At 21.3% G+C, this 20,713-nt stretch overlaps 6 protein-coding genes across 6 annotated transcripts; 4 read left to right on the top strand and 2 right to left on the bottom strand.

Annotated features, from left to right (window-relative positions):
* Window positions 1-409: 409 nt before the first annotated feature.
* Window positions 410-1,869, top strand: PY17X_1001100 (fam-a protein; the record flags this gene model as incomplete). Its single annotated transcript, XM_022956148.1, has 6 exons — window positions 410-552; window positions 687-924; window positions 1,020-1,089; window positions 1,256-1,359; window positions 1,453-1,683; window positions 1,828-1,869. The coding sequence occupies 6 exons, from the start codon at window positions 410-412 to the stop codon at window positions 1,867-1,869; spliced, it is 828 nt and encodes a 275-aa protein (XP_022813234.1).
* Window positions 1,870-4,255: 2,386 nt separating this feature from the next.
* On the bottom strand, window positions 4,256-5,551 carry PY17X_1001000 (lysophospholipase, putative; the record flags this gene model as incomplete). Its single annotated transcript, XM_723868.2, has 1 exon — window positions 4,256-5,551. The coding sequence occupies one exon, from the start codon at window positions 5,549-5,551 to the stop codon at window positions 4,256-4,258; it is 1,296 nt and encodes a 431-aa protein (XP_728961.2).
* Window positions 5,552-9,696: 4,145 nt separating this feature from the next.
* On the top strand, window positions 9,697-11,919 carry PY17X_1000900 (PIR protein; the record flags this gene model as incomplete). The annotated part of the gene is made up of 3 exons (XM_034637555.1): window positions 9,697-9,714; window positions 9,855-11,717; window positions 11,812-11,919. 3 exons carry the CDS (start codon window positions 9,697-9,699, stop codon window positions 11,917-11,919), a joined length of 1,989 nt encoding a protein of 662 aa, XP_034493507.1.
* Window positions 11,920-13,100: 1,181 nt separating this feature from the next.
* PY17X_1000800 (early transcribed membrane protein) lies at window positions 13,101-13,523 on the bottom strand (the record flags this gene model as incomplete). The annotated part of the gene is made up of 1 exon (XM_022956146.1): window positions 13,101-13,523. The coding sequence occupies one exon, from the start codon at window positions 13,521-13,523 to the stop codon at window positions 13,101-13,103; it is 423 nt and encodes a 140-aa protein (XP_022813232.1).
* Window positions 13,524-14,964: 1,441 nt separating this feature from the next.
* PY17X_1000700 (fam-b protein) lies at window positions 14,965-15,894 on the top strand (the record flags this gene model as incomplete). Its single annotated transcript, XM_721483.1, has 2 exons — window positions 14,965-15,033; window positions 15,211-15,894. The coding sequence occupies 2 exons, from the start codon at window positions 14,965-14,967 to the stop codon at window positions 15,892-15,894; spliced, it is 753 nt and encodes a 250-aa protein (XP_726576.1).
* Window positions 15,895-18,467: 2,573 nt separating this feature from the next.
* PY17X_1000600 (PIR protein) lies at window positions 18,468-19,656 on the top strand (the record flags this gene model as incomplete). The annotated part of the gene is made up of 3 exons (XM_022956144.1): window positions 18,468-18,482; window positions 18,620-19,483; window positions 19,573-19,656. The coding sequence occupies 3 exons, from the start codon at window positions 18,468-18,470 to the stop codon at window positions 19,654-19,656; spliced, it is 963 nt and encodes a 320-aa protein (XP_022813231.1).
* Window positions 19,657-20,713: the final 1,057 nt, after the last annotated feature.

The following is a 20,713-nucleotide window of genomic DNA, read 5'->3' as shown; positions in this document are numbered from 1 at the left end:
TTAAATTGATTTTAATCAGTTATAAAAATATAAAACTTATGTATTCATAATTCTATATGTTAAAAATATCATTTATATAATATAATTAAAGTTATTTATTTTTAGATATTATAATATTAATGAAATTGTTAATCATAATATTTTTGACATTCATTATTTATGAAAGCTTCTGTTATTAAATTAATTAAATAAAAAAATATATTAAACTTATAAATATGATAAAGTCATACATTTTGTCATTTAAATAATAATTTACATTTTTTTTTAAATAAACATTTGTTTTTTATAATTTATTGGAGAAAATTATTTGCTTCAATTTTAATTATGTTGTGCAACTTTTCGAGGTGTTAATTTTTAATTAAAAAAAATACTAATGTATATTTTAATATTTTGTTTGTAAAGACTCCAAATGAATAAACCTTATATTCAAATTGTTTTATTTCTTTTAAATGTCTCCATATATGTGAATAATAAAACCCTTGCAACCGAGCCTGCTCCAGGAACATCTACACCACCCGAATCAATATCTGAGTCAATACAGCATTATTCTACGTAAGAAAATACAATAATATATATTACATATTTCATTATGAGCACATTAAATATATGTTTGTACACCAATGTTATAAATACAATAACTTTATTTTTGTACACATAAAAAATATGTCCATTTTCATCAATGATAGTCCAGAAGAAATATATGAAAAAAACAAGCACTTATTATGTACCAATCCAGAAGAAACTATACAAGCAGGCGAAGTTATGAACGAAGCTGTATCACAATTAGAATACCATGCTACAAGTATAGATGATTATGAATTTTGTAATAACAATACTGATAGTAGTATGCTTTTTTATAACAAAAAATATCAAGGCTATATAAATATTGAAAAAATCCATTTTAAAGTTGATGATCCCAATAATGTATCAATTAACGAACAATATTAAAGTTATATACCAAATTAAAATTAAAAAATCATTATAATTTATGTACATATATTTCTCTTTCTTTCCATTAGTATAATGAAATAATAAACATGTTATGGGATCCCGATTGTGCCATTTTTTTCAATATGGGATTTGTTAAAAGTATACAAAACATAAATAATTAGTCAAATCAACATATTATTGTTACTATTTATTCGACGTTTCGTGATTTAGTATTGACATTGTTATATGATACTATTTATTGTTTCTCATGTCTTCAAATTTATAATATTTTAATTTACATATTGCAAAATTATTTTTTTTAAAGTTACCCGTGTGTACAATCCAAATTTAGTAATGATACAACAACGTTACAAAAAAAAAATTGGACTTCGCCAGAGATATTTTTATGCTTTAATTACAAAGGTTGAAGTAAGGAAATATTTTTTTTTTCGTCACCCATAAAATAATATTTTTCATATTATTCACAATAATTTATGCAATATATTTTTATTAATTTTGTAGATATCAGAAAACAAAGCTATAGTAGTCATGACTTCAGCAAATATAAATGATCACAACCCTTCCAATGAAACATATATAAACGAAATTGTAAAAAGTGCAAATTTATTCAAAACTGACATTGATTCTGAAGAAGATATTAGAAAAGGAAAATTAAAAAAAACGTTTGTTAACTTAATTGGATACCTCATTGAAAAGAGAGACAGATATATTCATGTCGTCTATATCGACGCTGTAAGCGATATACAAATTTTAATAATATAATAATTTATTTCAACAATTGTTAAAAAAAATATTGTTTTTAATAAATGTAGATATTTATAATTTGAAAAAATTTAAACATTTTATATATTCATCCATTTATGTTTTTTTTCTTAGATTGATGGCCATGGGTACAGTTTCCTAAATGTATTATTGTAAAAGGTTTATATTGTTTCTCCCCTCATAAATAAACATATATTTCATATATTTTTTTCGGAAACGTAATATTAGAAGATTTATGTTAATAAAACGATGTATTACCATGCATTATTGTTACTTTAAATTACATAATAGATTGTTTTTTGTTTTAAGAATGCTTTTTTATTTTAAGAATGTTTTTTGTTTTAAGAATGTTTTTTTGTTTTAAGAATGTTTTTTTATTTTAAGAATGCTTTTTTATTTTAAGAATGTTTTTTGTTTTAAGAATGTTTTTTTGTTTTAAGAATGTTTTTTTGTTTTAAGAATGCTTTTTTATTTTAAGAATGTTTTTTTGTTTTAAGAATGTTTTTTTGTTTTAAGAATGTTTTTTTGTTAAGAATGTTTTTTTATTTTAAGAACGTTTTTTTGTTAAGAATGTTTTTTTGTTTTAAGAATGTTTTTTTGTTTTAAGAATGTTTTTTTATTTTAAGAACGTTTTTTTGTTTTAAGAATGTTTTCTTAGTATATAATTTTTTTATGTAGGTTAGTATTAGAATGAATCTATATGTATTAATTTTGTGAATACTGCAAATATAAATGTTATTATTTATGAAGATCTTTTATTTATGATATGCCTTTCATTTAATGCTTATCACCCTTTTTTTGTGAACAAACATAGATATAATCTCGAGATTAAACTTACGAAATGATACATATGTTTAATTAGTATTCAAAGACCAATAAATATTATTAAATTATTAATAAAAATATAGCCCTAACTCAAAACATAGATTCCATAGAACAAAACTATAACCCATAGTACAGAACCCTAAATCTGAATACTAAAATAATTAAGAAAATAACTAAGTTCATAAGGATAATTAGAAAAATATTTTATATAATATTTTAATACAAAAATGTCTTATTTTATATTCATATTCTATATGAATCGATGTTTCTTAAAGGGTTAATTTGATTTCAAATATAATTTTTTGTCTATAATTCTAAGAATGATAGTAACTACTAATATAATAAATTAATTTCAAAAATATTATTGCTTTATGAAATAAGTTATTTTTTCAATAACATGCAACTACATAAAATTATTTTTTAACTATTTAATTATCTTACCATTTATTATTATTCTTAAAACTGTAGAAAAATATATAATTTTCCAATTAAATTATTACGTGAATACCCATATATGATAGAATAAGCATATGTTATATTGAAATTAAATATATATTTTGAAATAATACAATAAATGCTGTCATTTTTCTAGTTTCAATCACACGGGTAACATGTTAATTAATTTATACAACAAATTAATAATTGTTGACCTAAAAAATAACGTTTACAATAGATATTTTAATGTATATATATCAGATATAACTAAAATTACAATTTTTAATATAAATATATATAACTGTTACGATGAATATAATAATTATATATATCTCTTAGAATATTATACAATATGCTCTTGTGTAAATATATAAATAGAAATATAATATGTTTATTGAACAATATATATGTTAAAACATATACAAACAATAGAAACATGATGCGATCGAATCAATTTGATCATTTTTAAAAGATATATATTTTGTATTATAAAATTGTTTAGTTATAGAGTCTACATTGAAATATTATAAATGTTAATATATTTTTTTAATTATAATATTTATATGACACACTTATAAATTTTTCAGGATAAAATAGTATATAAAAGCTAGTAAATGGAATAACACCTACACGACCAAATTAATCTAAATACATTATAAATGAACCTATATTATATATACAAAGTAGTAATATTAATAATTTTAAAAATATTATATTGTTAATTTAAGAAAGCGGCTGTCTATTTCCCCTATGGAATATATATACACATCTAAATAATGTTTTTCCACAAAATTACATAATAATACTTATCCTATTTAAATTGCTTCAACAATATTATATTTTAAAAATGTTATTCTAATACTAAATTTTATCCGTTTTTTCGTCCTTAAAATTACCTTACATATAAATAAACAATAAATAATCAATATAAATGATTATTATTTTAATTATCCTTTTATTAATTATAAAAGCATAAAACTTAATAATAAATAAAGTTATTACATAATTAATTTTAATTCGTATTAATTCACAAATTAACATTACACACCTTCAAATTGCAATAAAAATCATTACATACCTTTAAATTACAATAAAAATCATTACACACAAATTTAATTTAAAAAACAATTTAAACAACAAAGAACATATATATAATGTAAAAAGATATAATATATTTATTATTATCTTTTCTTGTTTTGATTTAAAAAATTATCGAAAAAATTACATTTATGTTTATAAAAATGCAAAACAACAATTAATATAAATATTATTAACGGACATTTTATAGTTCATTTTCCTTTTCATCTTTATCATCCTTTCTTAAATTAGAAATCCAATCAATAATTTTGTTTAAAATGTTTTCATTTCCTGGCATTGTCGTTGTAAAATGATTCATATCATCAACGGTATGTAATTCTTTTTTACTAACATTTATTTTATTATAAAATGAAGCCGTCCATTTATAACAACAAATACTATCATCTGTTGAATGCACAAATAATAAAGGAATATCTGTTGGCATATAATTAATATTACAATCCAATGTAACCGTTGCTTTTATAAATTCAGACTTATATTTATATTTTCTTCCATCAATATTTAGAAATTTATAACATTTACATATATTAGGAAAATATCCGGATTTTTTATAACGTGATTCTGATGAAAATTCTGCATGAGGCAAGACATAAGACAGGAAGTTTACTAGTGGTAAATAAAAATACTTAAATGATTTGTTTCCAGGATCCAATATTGATTTTATTCTTATCATACCAGATAAAGATACGCAACCTTTAATATTTAATTTATCTAAATAATTATAGCAGCTTTCATGTTTATCACTAGTAATAGAATTTTTCGTAGCAGAGATATTAGCACAGGAATTATCGGAATCATAATCATTAGAATTGTTCATATCATTGTCAATTTCATTAATATTAGTAGAATTTTCTAACATAATGTTACATTTTTTATTGTCATTTGCATCTTCAGAATTAATTCTATCTTCTTGCTCTTTCTTTAATAACTGTAATATTCTTAAAGCAATATTTCCTCCCATCGAATACCCTATAATATACATAGGAAGTTTTTCTTTTTTATGTGTTACTATATCATGAGATCCATCATCCTTTTGGTTATCATTTGAGATTTCATCTTGAATCTGATTCATATATTGTATTACATCATCAACTAAATCATCAAAACAACTAAAATCACCTTTTACATTATTCCATGCTTGTGATTCACCATGCCCTTGTAAATCTAATGCATATACTGAATAACCATTTTGATTAAATTTTTCAATCCAACTATCTTTATAAATATAGTAATTATGAGTGTCTACTACTAAGCTTTCATTTCTATTTGCTATTTTTAATTTCTTTCTCATAAAAGTTGATCGAGTATGAACTTTGAATCCATGTATTAACAATATAATTCCTACAGAATTTTCAACTAGCCATCCATATGTTTTTAAAAGTAAACCATTTTTATTACATAACCAACCTATCTTAGGATCGCCATCTAAATTACATTTTGTATTTTTTAATTCATCATTATTCATTTCAATTTCTTCCATCATCAATATTATGGAATATAACAATCCATATTACAACTAAAAAAATATATTTTTTTTATAGCCAAATATATGCATACACATTACTTTTCCTTTTAATAAGGGATTTTTAATAGTAAATACCTTTGTTTTTTGCATAAAATGTGTATAATGCATATATATATAATTAAAATTTTATTTTCAAAGATATGTATATAGATTATTAACATAAAGAAATATACCATACTAAATCATATTATGCCTTTATATAAATTTATATATGCAACTCTCCATACACATTACATTAGTATAAATAATATTGATAGAATTGCATGGATATTATAATAATATAACAAATCGTAAATAAATTATAAGAAATGGGAAAAATGTATAATTATAGCTCTTTATATGATTTTCGAACTTTTTTCGAGACTTCATGGAATCAGATAAAATTTCAATTGATAAATAAAATTAATACAAAGTATTATATATTTTTTGTTTTTCGGTAATATATTTTTTGTTTTATTTAATTTCTTAATTTCGATAGTTCAAATTTGGTCTAAGAATAAATATTTATTTAAAATATATAATTATTATATATTATTTTTTTATTAATAAATAATGATTTATATAATGATTTTACTTAAAAAATAATAATGAGTAAATACAATATATAGACATTTATTTATAAAACCAACGAAAAAAAAACACACACCAATTTTTTTTTTTACTTCGATATAATAACAAGTATATTTAAGTTGATATAAATAAAAAAACTATATATATTATTATTAATATATTTTTTTAATTACAACAAGTATACAATTAATAAAATATTGCTAAAAGTTATGATATAATTTTAACCATAAACTTTATAAACATATTTAAAAAGTGATTTTTTTCATTTTATGTCTTTATAATTTAGATTATTATCATAATTGAGTCAATATATATACTATTATATTTAGCATATATTAACAAAATAAAAACGACCCAAAATAGCAGAAAAAAAAACTGAATCTTTATTTTTAAATACTCTCAAAATGTATATAAGATAGTGTGCTTAAGGGTAACCTTTCGTAATATTTTAAGTCGTGAATACATAAAAAAACAAATGTGTTAATACATTTTATTATTTAATATTTGTCGATATATTATAAACCCTAAAAAATATTATATTTTTTCATAAAAATATACGTTAATAGAATATACAAAAAATAAACTTCTTAAAAATATATTTTCATTATTATATAAAATACATTAAATTAGGTTTGAGGAATATTGTTAATTAAGAACAAAGATAATTAGACACAAAATAGTAAATAAAATGCTTAATAAATGATTTTTTTCTATATGTTACATTTGGAGTTCGGTTTTGGGTTATGGTTTGGGTTATGGTTTGAGTTATGGTTTGGGTTAAGGTTTGAGTTTAGGGTTTGGAATTGCGTTTTGGGACAGTTCTGTACTATGGGCTATAGCTTTGTTCGTGGAATTTATTTTTTTTGTTAATGTTATATTTTTATTATTTTTTTTATAATTTGATCATATTTATTGGTTTTGAATACTAATTAGACATATATATCATCTCTGTATGTTTAATCTCGAAATGAAGTCTCCAAATACGCCCCCTCAAAGGAACATATTCATTAATATGAAAGGGGTAACATAACATTTTTTCATAATTTATAACATATATAATTGAGTGTTCATGTAGATATAATATTGTTAAAGTAAAATATTTTATTGTATATATTAATATAGATATTGGGTATATATGAAGTCGTATTATGCTATATCATAATTGTCTATTATATAAAACTTGTTAATCAGGTACTATATTGAATTATGAATAACATAATATGTTTCTTTATTTGATGAAACATTTTATTTAGTAAAACTTATAATTGGTGTCACAATTACTTTAATTTAAATTGTATTTTTATAACCGAACTGTATAATATTATTATATATGAGGGTATACATTATAATAAAATTCATTTGAATATTCATAATAATATGTATGTTTTCATTTTTAATTAAACATATCACCAATATATAATAGGTAATCATAAAATATAGATTCATAAAGCATCTATCGAGATTCAGCAACACAACGATATCTATAAAAGATGTTTTATGCATCTAACATTTTTAATAATACAATAAAAATTAAATTATAGATATAGGCATACTATTCTTTTAACTTTCGATTATATATAGCATCATTTTATGCTAAAGTTTTAAATTAAAATTATAAAATAGTTCTATATAATTTAATTTATTTCCCATAAAGTTATAATATTAGATTAATCACTATTAATTTTAAATTATATATTTTTAGGTATAAATAAATTATATTTAAAATAGTTAAAAAATAAAATATAAGTATATTAATAAAATTTCATATCATATTTCGTTATAATAATTATAAATAATATGATAAATATAACTAGAGTTATTATTATATATCTATACATATAAACTAGTAAAATGTTCTAATAATAACTAATATTGGAATGTTGTTTTATTGTGAAAACTTTATATAATTAAATATTAATATTAATTTTATTGAAAAGGCAAATAATAATTAATTTAATTCGAACTAATATTATTTTTATTAGGTTATAATATATAAATTAATAAACATGTATTATAAATATATCGTTTTACGAGATAGTATATATGTTCTAAAATGTTATACTTTAAACAATGAAACACGGAAATATTATATTTGATTCAAAATATTTGTATTAAATGGGTTAATTATTCCGTTTCACTATACAGTGATATATTAGCAAAATAACAATAGTAATAATAATAGATAAAGTATTAAATAGGAAAAAATCATTAAATTCATTTGATTCGAATATGTTGATATATATGATTAAACTTGTAATAATATTAAAATTATATGCATAAAACATCAAATGAAATATTATAATTTTGGGTTAGTATTTTTTTAATGTGCTAATATTAGAATTAACACTACCAAGTAAAATAATATTAATAATTCTATAGTTCCCTTAAAATATAGTTTATTATAAAATATAAAAGCAAACTATATATTTAGAAAATAATTATAAACCATTTTTAATGTATACATGAATTGAATGCTTTAATGGTAGAAAATATAAGGAATAACTAAACTATGTAGAATAGTTGAGTTTTATATGGGTACCGTTTTGTCTTAAAAAATGATACTTCCCTTATCTCTCTCCTCTCGACGTGCAGTAAACAACCTAATTACGTATAGTTTTGTATTATACTTAAAAATTTGCATCCATATTTATTTATGTATTATATATTTAATATTTAATATTTATTAAGTATTATTTAAAAAAAAAATTGCATTTAAAGGCTTATTTAAACTTATAAATAGCTTAATAAATACGGGTTCAATGTTAACTCTCGTTTTGAACCGTGGGAAAGATGTGCAAAATATATTATAAAATTATCCAATAAAGAGTACTTTTAAATTGGAATATATAGGAATATAAATAAAGTTATTTAATGCATTAAAATTATTTTTTAATTTATCTATTTTAAATAAAAATAATATTAAAATTGTGTAAATTGGATAGAAACTGGAGCATGCAACTTAATTTGAAAATATTTTAATTTTAGAAAAAACTATATTATATATTATAAGAAACAAGTATATAAAAATTTAATATATTTTAATAAGTGACTATTTATATATTTTTAAGGATTCTAATAACAACTTTTTTAATTTTTTGGTTTATACAGTATTAAGTTTTAGGTCATTGCTTATGTTCTATATTAAAACATATGTTTAAGCATATATTTTTTAAATTCATTATAAAATTCCTTAATATTTTATAATAAAATTAATTATGTATAATATTATTAGTAATATTGATTTTATGCATAAATTTTATTATATATACATATGATTAAATATGCATTAAATCAACCATAATTTAAGGCAATTTAGCAAATGTCAATAATAGTAAATATAATATTCCTTTATTAATATTATTGTATTATTATTCCATATTAATTTTAAATTATTATTAAATTTTCAATGTTTTTAATACGATAAATGTAATATAAGAGGCTCATTTACAGAACCTCTTTTGTCAGTATATATATTTTATATAAAAACAATATGATACTAATCTATAGATTAAGAACAAAATTCTATTACAATGGGGGATCTAAAAATGGTAAATAATTTTATTTTAAAATAAAATATGGCTATCCTTTATTTTATTGTGTTTAATTTGTTTACAAATCACATTAAATTTTATTCAATAAATTTTGTATTAATACATATTTTTATTAATTTAAATATACTTTTTCTCAGTGTGAGTTATTTCTTGAAGCGGATAAATTTTTTAAAGGTAATGTTTCCACACATAGGCAAATTACCAATTCCGCAGAATTCCGTGATTATTGCACTAATCAAAGAAAGTGTACAACTAAGATTGAAAGTATTGCTGGTTTGTTCGAGGCTTTATCTATGAAGCTTTACGATAAAGACAACAAGTATTCTGATTATATTATGCTGTGGTTAGCTAATAAATTATTTGATGCAATCAAAGAGAAAGACAAAGACAATGCTAGTAAAATTACTTTAAGTTCAGCTTATGACAAATATTTAAAGAAACATATGGCTAATTTTAAATATTGGAATAGTTTATATAATCTAAGGGGTTTGAAAGATGGTAATCTTAGGCATTTGCGTGAATTGTATACGTTACTTGGCTATATATGTAATACAATTGTAGATTATAAAAAAAACGGTGCCCTAAGTAAGACTCTTTCTCACAATTCTACCTATTGTTTTAATCAATATATATCCCTTTACAAGGCTTATCCTGAATGTGATTCATATCTATATCTATTGAACAAATTAAAAAAAATATATGATGACATTAGAACTTCTGCTATTGAGAATAATTCTAGTATTAAGAATTTCGATAAACGCTTTCGAGAACTTAAAGTGTCTGGTGTAAATGATTCATATTCTATGAAAACATTTAAAACATTTAACTTCAGTGCTCCAGCGTGTAAAGTAAAAACTACAAATAATATTCCGACTGTTCGAAAAGCACCAGTAAAACATACAACCATACCAAACATTAAAATTCAAGGGGGGGGTCAAAGTAGTCAAAAAATTACCCCTAAAAATAAAGATGATAGTTTAAACGGCTCAGGATCTGAATCTCAACATAATCAAAGCATTAAATTGCCAAAACTTGACAATTCTTTATTAAAAGATGAGCCTCAATCCTTAAAGGGTGGCAGTGATGGTCCAGGTATTCAAAAAAGTCCAACTGGTCAAGAAAATCCAACTGGTAAAGAAAATCCAACTGGTAAAGAAAATCTAACTGGTAAAGAAAGTCCAACTGATCAAAAAATTTCAAATGGTCAAGAAATTCCAACTGTCCAAGAAAATCCAAATGGTCAAGAAAATCCAAGTGGTCAAGAAAGTCCAGATAATGGTAAAATAGATCAAAGAAATGCGTTAGAAACTAATCAAGGTAAGACACAAATGTCTCAAAGCCCAGAAGGCAATCACGATGGTTTTGATTTTCCAAATTTAGAAGAATATGAGAATTTACTTAAAACCTATATTGAAGAATACAAAAAATCTATTACGACTTCACTTAATGATATTCGAAGACATTTATACGAGGAGGTATGGCCTACTTTACATCAGACTTATAATACTTATGCAGATTATTATAATAATTTTGATATAATGGAATATCTTAAAGGAATGCAAGGAAATGAACCACAAAAAATTGAAACATTAAAGGATAAGCTACCAAGTAAAGGGAATGGAGAAGGACATATCCCTCCTTTACCAGATAACGGAACATCAGATTCCGAAAAACAAAAAGCACAAGATACACAAACACAAATGTCAGGTGATCAAGGAAATCATAATTTACAAGAATCACTTTCTCCACCAGAAAATGGCTCAACAAGTAGTGAACAAGAAAAAAATCCAGATACTCCCTCTAAGGAACAACTTCAATCATCAGAGGGTTATAGTAATATACTTTCTAGTGTTGATGTTGAAACAAGAGCCATTAGAGTCGATGTAGAAAAAGGCACATATGAAATAGGATTTCCAGGAAATTTATTTAAAGGATACAACATAGTTGCATATTTAATTACAGTTATTTCAATACTCGTTATTTTAGCATTTATGTATAAGGTAATATAAAGAAAATTAAAAAATATGTATTACTACATATTTTGTGTATGGATAAAAAACAAATAACTATATATTTTTACTATTTTTATGTTAGTATTTCGCATTTGGGCGGAGAAAAAAGGCGAAAAAAAAAAAAAACATGAAAAAGGTTTTAAAATTGTGTGATGAAAATAATACCGAAATGTTGCAATACATTCATTGAAAATAACCAATGGGATAATTATAAATTGAGGTGAAAGATAAGATAATGATATTATTAAGTATATAGAAACATATAGAGGAAGATTATATGGCAGGGTTCTGAGTTATATTTTTATTTAATTTTTTATAATTTGATAATATTTTTTTGTCTATGAAAGTTTACTAAATGTTATTATAATAGAAAAAATAATTTAAATATATATAGTAATACATTATAAAAAATAAAAATATATACATATCATATTCCAAAATTTCAAGGGTTCAGGGTTAGGGAGGGTTATATTGAATTATATATATCATAATATGTTCATTTTATGAATATTTTTATTTAACAAAACCGCTTATTTTTATTCTACATTTATGTTTTATTTAATACTATAATTTCCGAACGGGATGTTACAATTGTAAGAAAACAAATAAACTGTTATCTTATATTGTTTATATTTACGTTATATTTTATTTTTTTTATTAATAGCTATGAAATTGTTTTTTAAAGCAATCATAGTTTTAGTTATTTTATTATAATGTTCATATAGATGTTGATAAAATATATTGATATTATATGGTTTAAATAACAATATAAAAAATTATTACATCAACGTAACATTTATATTGAATCATTCTGATCATCTTATTAATTTCATTACTATAAATAATATTAAAATCAAATATCACTTACAAATAAAAATATATGTCATGATACTATTTGCAATAAACAATAAGACGTGATATTATTGGGAATAAAGAATAAATCATGGTTTATTTTTACTATAAAGGACACAAATAACAGGACATATAAGTATTATATGGGGAATATGTTTTTTATGGTAACAAATGGAGAAATATCGGAAAACAAAAAGGTTTTTCAATGATGAATCGGAATTAAATCATTATAAAGGAAGGATGCGGATATATATAAGTTCTGAATTGCAATATTAAATATTGACACATTTTAATAAATCCAATATATGGTTACATATATATATGGGATATACAAATTAAAATAAAATGTTACAAAAAAGGGAAATTTATAACATAAAGATATTTAAATGTCGCGAATTATTGACATTTTATTGATTTGTTTAATTATATTAATTATATCAATTCATTTTTACAGAGTGTGTGATATAATTGAATTTTCGGTTTATTCTCATAATATGTCATGAAAATATATAATATGAATCAGTAACTACAGTGAGATATTGGTGGATACTCTGTTGTGGTATAATTATACGGTGGTGATTTTGTTTCATTTTTTATTGTTGATGATGTACTTTTATTATCTGATATTGTGTTTTGGTTTTCGCGTGGGACGGTTAAGGGTTTTGTTTCACTGTCCGATGATGGTTTTTTAGTAATTCCATTCTTTTGATAATGGATTACAGCAAACGTAGTACGGAATGCTAATGCTAATGTTGCAAATAAAGTAAATATAACTGCATCTTTGTTATTTTTAATTTTTCTAATAAACGAATTATTATCAATTTTTTTTTTTATTTTGTTTATAATTTCGGAGTTGGCTTCAACATAATTATTAGATTCTGGGGTTAATACATTTATAGCTAATAAAAAGGCAACAAAATATAATACTTTTGCTAATTTCATTTTTTTATAAGTAAAAAAATAATAATATAATAATATTAATAATAATAATAATAAAAATATATAAAGCGAATTAATGTAATTATAAGAGTTTATTATAAGATAAAAAATAAAATCCAATAAATAATATTAAAATAGGAATATTTAATGTTTTTGGTAATTAAAAAATATTTTTTAAAGGATAAAAAAAAATGATAGTATTTATACTTATAATTTTTTTTAATTATATACTTAAATAAAAATTTAATATATTTTTTTTAGTGAAGCTGTAATGTGGAAATATATCAGGTTTAATGTTCCAGGGTTCAGGCTTAATGTTGCAGGTTTATGAGTCTGAATTTAAAAGAGTATATAAATTTTAAATAAGTCAGATATATTTCGTTCATTATTATATAGTGGTGTAATATCTATAAAGAAAATTATAATATAATTATAATTAAAATTAAAATTTCTGTATATTTTTATTAAAAAAGGAGGGAATTAATCAAATATATTTGGTATATGATGGGATTTTATATTTAAATTATTATTGTATTTTTTGCTCTGCGATTGAGATATGTAAAAATAGAGGTGATAGTGTTTAAATGTTCGAGGTGTGGTAATATATGTTTAGTGAATATGAGAAAAATAAAAAGTTAATAAAATAATTAAATTATGATTTAAGATTTGGGATGATGATAAATCGGTAATTCCGTGGAATATAATGCTTTTATACAATTTGTACAATTTATACCATTTTTTTTATTGGTTGTATTTACTGTTATAGTGTAGTAATTTATTTGGGGGGTATCATATTTTATATGATTTGAATAGAAACAATATATTTGATGTTACATATTCATAGAGATATTATATAAATAAAGTGATTATATATTTATCTATGAAAAATAAATATTTTTACAAAAAAGTGGTAAGTAAAATGGAGAATATTATTAAGTAATATTTAAAATTGGAGAAGTATAACAATACGAAACCATTTAAATGTAAATAGCAACGATGGTTAATGTTTTCATTATATGTTTGTGTGTATTAGTATATAAAATATATATTTATCTAATATTTTATTATTTTAATTGATATTTATTAGTTTCTCATATATAAGGAATAATGGAAATATATAAGTTCATAAAATATTAGAACCGTATCGCTAAGTATACTAATGTATTATAAATTATATTAAAAATGGTGTATTTTTTATAGAAAGGTTACTATTTATTTGAAAAAAGAAATAATATTTATATCCATAAATGGTTTTAATGAATATGACGAAATTGATTACAACAATACATTTATAAATTTTATAGAAAGTGCAAAAAGTTAATAAATGAAATAAATTCCATTTTTTTTTATAGATATATTAATTTATTCATAAAGTTTAAAACACAAAACTAGTAAATGTGAAGTTATTATCATTATTTCATTTATTTAATAAATAAAGCTAAAAATGAGAATCAGTATTTTAAAATATCTTATTTTTTCAATTGTTATTTGGTCTTTTGAATATCCAAAAAATGTAAGTTACACATGATTTCTTTTATTATTAATAATATTTCATTATAGTTTTCGTATATGCTTGTTTTACATTAGCCTTATATTATTGTTTTATGTATTGGTAAAACGCGTATGTTAAGTTAAAGAAACAATTAAAATTAATTGCAAATATGTTAATAAATATTTCATTTCTTTGCAGGAATTATACTATGCAAATGAAAGAACCATCTGTTTTGAAAATAATATAACAAATTTTAGAAATAATAGGATATTAGCAGATGCAGACAACCGATTCGATTTAAATAGTTTTTATGAATCAACTTTGAGTCTTGCAAATCAATTTAATGAGTACAATGATGATGACGAAGAAATAACAAAGCTTCGAAATATTATAGATTCACATATAAATAAGCATGAAGAAAGTAATACATTACCCGATTTAAAAAATTTAGATAAAAAAACGAAAAAGTTAATTCATGGACTTCACAAAGAAATAGAAGAAACAAAAAAAGAGCTTGATAATATAAGGAATAATAAATTAGCAATAGAATCGATAGAAAATAATTCTGTATCAGAAGAAGACTTTAAACAATTGGAAAATGAAAGAAATATCGTGGCGAATGAGCATCATGAGAACGATTCAAGTATCGAATATGAATTAAAAAATAAACGAAAGTTAAAAAAAATGATCAAAGGGTTAATGTTGAGGGTGGTGTTGTTGATGGGGCTTATTTTGGCGCTATCGATACCCGGATGGATTCAAATTGTATTTATTATTATGAATGTAGCGCTTTCAATTGAAACAATTATTAGACTTTATCAATACATTAAATTATGTTTTAAAGTATATAAAATATCCAAAAAAACAAAAACATCAAAATAGGCAGTCTTTATTATTATGTTTTGTTATACTTTTTCAAATGAATAAAAATAATATATTTAATATCTGATTTTACATATTCATAGATATATTATATAAAATGATTACATATCTATCTATGGAGAGCATAGATTATTTGTATTTGATAAACGAGTTCAAAGAGGATATTTAAGAGAACAAATAAAGAAAATGAACCATCATATATGATTCTAATAGTGGTTATTCCAGGAATAGTAATAATGATTGATATGTGTTAAGAAAGTGTCTATTTTTGAAGATAATCAATAAAATATAATGTTACATATGTATAGTACGTATTTTTGCACAACTTTTATATAGTTTTTATGTTGTGGGTCAGGATTGAGGCTGTGTATATGGAACCCATATTCGGGTTAGGGTTAAGTGTTATATTTCATTAATTTTTTATAATTTGAACACTAATTAAATATATGCATTATACCCATATGTTTTATATCGAGATAAAGTCCAAATATGCACCCCCAAAGGGACATAAGTTATAATATATATAAATGCGTGCTCATGTCGATTTAATATTATTAAAATAAAATGTCTATATTGGATGTATTAATTAATATTATGATATATCATAATTTTCATTATATAAAACTTGTTAATCAAGGAATATATTGAATTATGTATAACATAATATGTTTATTTGGTTGATGAAACATCTTATTTAGCAAAACTTATTATATGTATCATATTGATTTTAATTTAAATCATGTTATCCAGCTGAACTGTAATAATAGATATTCATAAAACATAGATTCATAAAATATCGATCGAGGTTCGACAACACAACGTTATCTACAAAAGGGATTTTATGCATCTAACATTTTTAATAATCAGTAAAAATATGCATATTAATAAAAAATTAAATTATAGATATATGTATATTATCCTTTTAATTTTCGATTATGTATAATATCATTTTATTCTAATATTCTAATTTATATTGATAGGAATAGTTATATATATTTTAATTTATTTATCATAAAGGTATAATATTAGATTAATCACTATTAATTTTAAATTTTAAAGATTTGAGGTATATATAAATTGGAAATATATTATTAGTTAATTGAAAAAATATAAGTATATTAATATAATTTAATGTTATATTTTATTATAATAATTATAAATAATATGATAGATTGAATGCGTTATTATTATATGCATATAAAATAGTAAAATACTCTACCAATTACTAATATTGAAATATTGTTATGCTGTGAAACCTTTATATAATTAAATATTAATATTATCGAAAAGACACATAATAATACATTATAAAGGTATTATTTTTATATATTTGTTAAAGATCCATTTTGGGATATGTGATTTTATATTTTAAAAACTTGGATCAATGGAGAAAAGGCTAAAGACTCAATTAGTGTTAAATGTCATTTTATGATTGTTTAGTGAATTATCTTTAATCAAAAACAGCGTTGTTTTATCATAGAACTAATAAAATATAAAATTTTTAATAAATTATCTGAATAAATATATATTGATAATTATAACCATAAAATATATAAAATAATAATGAAAAATGCAAAACATTTAACGAATATTTACATAAATTTATATATTAAAAGAGCAAATATATCTTATCTCTCTCCTACCAAAGGACAATATAAAAACCTAATTAAACAAAGTTTTCTATTATACTTTAAAATTTCATCAGAAGATATTTATATGTTAATATTTAATATTTAATATTTATTAAGCATTATTTTAAAATAAATTTATATTCAAAGACTTATTTAAGCTTATAAATACGTGTTCAGTGCTAATTGTAGATTAAAGAATGGAAAAGATGTGGAAAATATATTATAAAATTACCCAATAAAAAATATTTCTAAATTGGAATATCTAGGAATAAAAATAAAGTTATTTAACGCGTTAAAATTATTTTTTAATTTATCTATATTAAATAAAAACAATATAAATTTATGTAATTTGCATAGAAAATGGAACAATGCAACTTATTTTGTAAATTTTATAATTTTTGAAAAAATTGTATTATATATTATAAGAAACAAGTATATAGATATTTAATATATTTTAAAAAATTACTATTTATATACTTTTAAGGATTATAGTAATAATGGGTTTCTTAATTGTTTCGATTTTTGCAATATATTAGTTTTAGGACACCACTTATTAAAACAAAAGTGATTATGCGGTTTATTTTCTATATTAAGGCATATGCATAAGATGATATATTTTTAATTCGTTACAATGTTCTTTAATTTTTATAATAATGTTCATATGATTGCTATTAAGGATAAAAATGTATGCAAAATTGTATTATATATACATATGATAAAACATGTATTAAACATCGCCCAAATAAGGCAATTTGTCTAACTACCATAAAAGTATATATTGTTCCATATTATCTTTAAATTAATATTAAAAATGATAATAAGATGTTTAACCACATACATTTTTTATTATGGTTCAATTATTTTTTCATTTATTAAGCGTAAAATATATATAAATAATATGATGTTACATAATCTACATATTATAAACAAAATAAAATTACAATGGATCATTTCATGGTATATGCATTTTTTTAATAAAATTTGTTTTTTCTTATATTTTTCGATGTTATATTGCCTATAAATTCATTATATTTGATTTTATAAGAGTTTCATTAACATATTTTTTTATTATACTTTTTTAATTGTTTTCTTAGTGTATAAAATTTGGTACATTACGGACATTTTATCCAGATGAATTGGGCAAACTTACAAAATACGAATTTGATAATAATGGGAGTATTAGTAATTATTGCCCTAATGTAGGTTCAAAAAATAAATGTGAGACTGATCTCGATAAAATTAAGGCTGGATTTATATGGTTATTTGAACAAAATATTGTAAGTAGGATTAGTGATTTAAGCACAGAACAGATTGACATATTTATTATATACATTATGATATGGTTCAATTATATGTTAAGACTAAAATCATATAATAACACCAACAATCTAAATGATTTTTATACTAAATATACAGAAGATAATACACATTATAATTATTGTAAAAAGCATAATGATGATTGTACTATTACATTAAAAAGTAAACTGGGATATAATAATTTTAAGGAAATCATAGATAAAAAAAAGGATTTGTTGAATATTAGTTTTGAAGATATGCCTAAATTTTATGATGCATTTAAATTATTATGCAATATGTATACTGAATTTAATGAAAACGATCCAAAATGCACGGAATATTTGAAAATAGCTAATCAATTTGTTGAAAAATATAAAGAACTTAATGAAAATTCTGATATTACTGAAGGTAGTCCCTATTATCAAATATGGTCTACTTTATCAAATGATTATGATAATTTTAAAAAGAAATGTAATGATGTTAATTGTAACGGTTTTCCACTCCTTCCAGAGATAAAAACATCACAAATTCCTATAAAAGGTTCTGAAGAAATTGTACAAAATTCTGAAGTTACATCATCAAGTCCATCGATAATAAGCAAATTAATTCCAGTTTTGTCGATATTTGCTGCAATACCAATTTTCATGGGAATTGGTTATAAGGTAAATAATAAGGAATTCAAAAATTATTTTCATTATATATATGAAAATGTTAACAAAAAAATCGTATGTTTCTTAACATTTTATGTTAGTATTCGTTATTTGGATTTCGGAAACGATCTCAAAAACAACATTTAAGAGAAAAGCTAAAAAAAATAAAGAGAATGGATCATTAATATATGATTCGAAAAGTAGTGACTATTTCAGGAATAGTAATAATGATTGATATATCTAAGAAATTGTCTATTTGGAAATAAGTAATTTTTTGTTGTAATTTTTGCATATTGTTTATATAGTTTTTATGTTGTGGGTTGGGGTTGAAATTATGCTTTGGGAACCCATGTTCGGGTCAGAGTTAAGTATTACATGTATTTAATTTTTTATAATTTGAACAATAATTAAATATATGTACTATACCCGTATACTTAATTTCGAGAAGAAGTTCAAAAACCCAAATATGCAACCCCCAAATGGCATAAGTTAATATGAAAAAGGTCACAAAACATGTTTTCATAAATTATAATATATATAATTGAGTGTTCATGCCGATTTTATATGATTAAAATAAAATGCCTATATTGTATATATTAATATAGATATTGACTATATATGAACCCGTATTATGGAATATCATAATTTCCTATTATATAAGCCTTGATAACCAGAGCTATATTGAATTATGCATATCATAATATGTTTCTTTATTTGATGAAAATTTTATTTAGTAAAACTTATTATTTGTATCATATTTATTTTGATTTAAATTATAACTTTCCAACCAAATTATATAAGAACCTTATATATGAGGCTATAAATTATAATTAGATTCATTTTGAATATTCATCTACATTATAATATATATTCGGATTAATGTGTGTGTTTTCAACGTTAATTAAGCATATTACCAATATATAATAGATAGTTATAAAATATAGATGCATGGAACATTGATCGAGAATCGAAAATATAACATTGTCTATAAAATTTTATTATGCTTCTAAGATTTTTAGTAATACATAAAAAATTGAACTATATATAAGATTTTTTTAAGTTTTAATTGTAGTTACTATTCTCTTTTTGTATTTTATATTTGTATTAAAAATAATTAGTATTAATAAAAGTTGCTTTATATACATTAATTTATTTACTATAAAGGTATAACATTAGATTAATCACTATTAATTTTTAAACTTTATGGTTTTGAGGTATAAATAAATTATATTTTAAAACATT

This window comes from Plasmodium yoelii, assembly GCF_900002385.2.
Source record: "Plasmodium yoelii strain 17X genome assembly, chromosome: 10".
Lineage (NCBI taxonomy): Eukaryota > Apicomplexa > Aconoidasida > Haemosporida > Plasmodiidae > Plasmodium > Plasmodium yoelii.
Note: the sequence above shows the minus strand (reverse complement) of the source record. Positions and strands in the feature narration are given on the sequence as shown.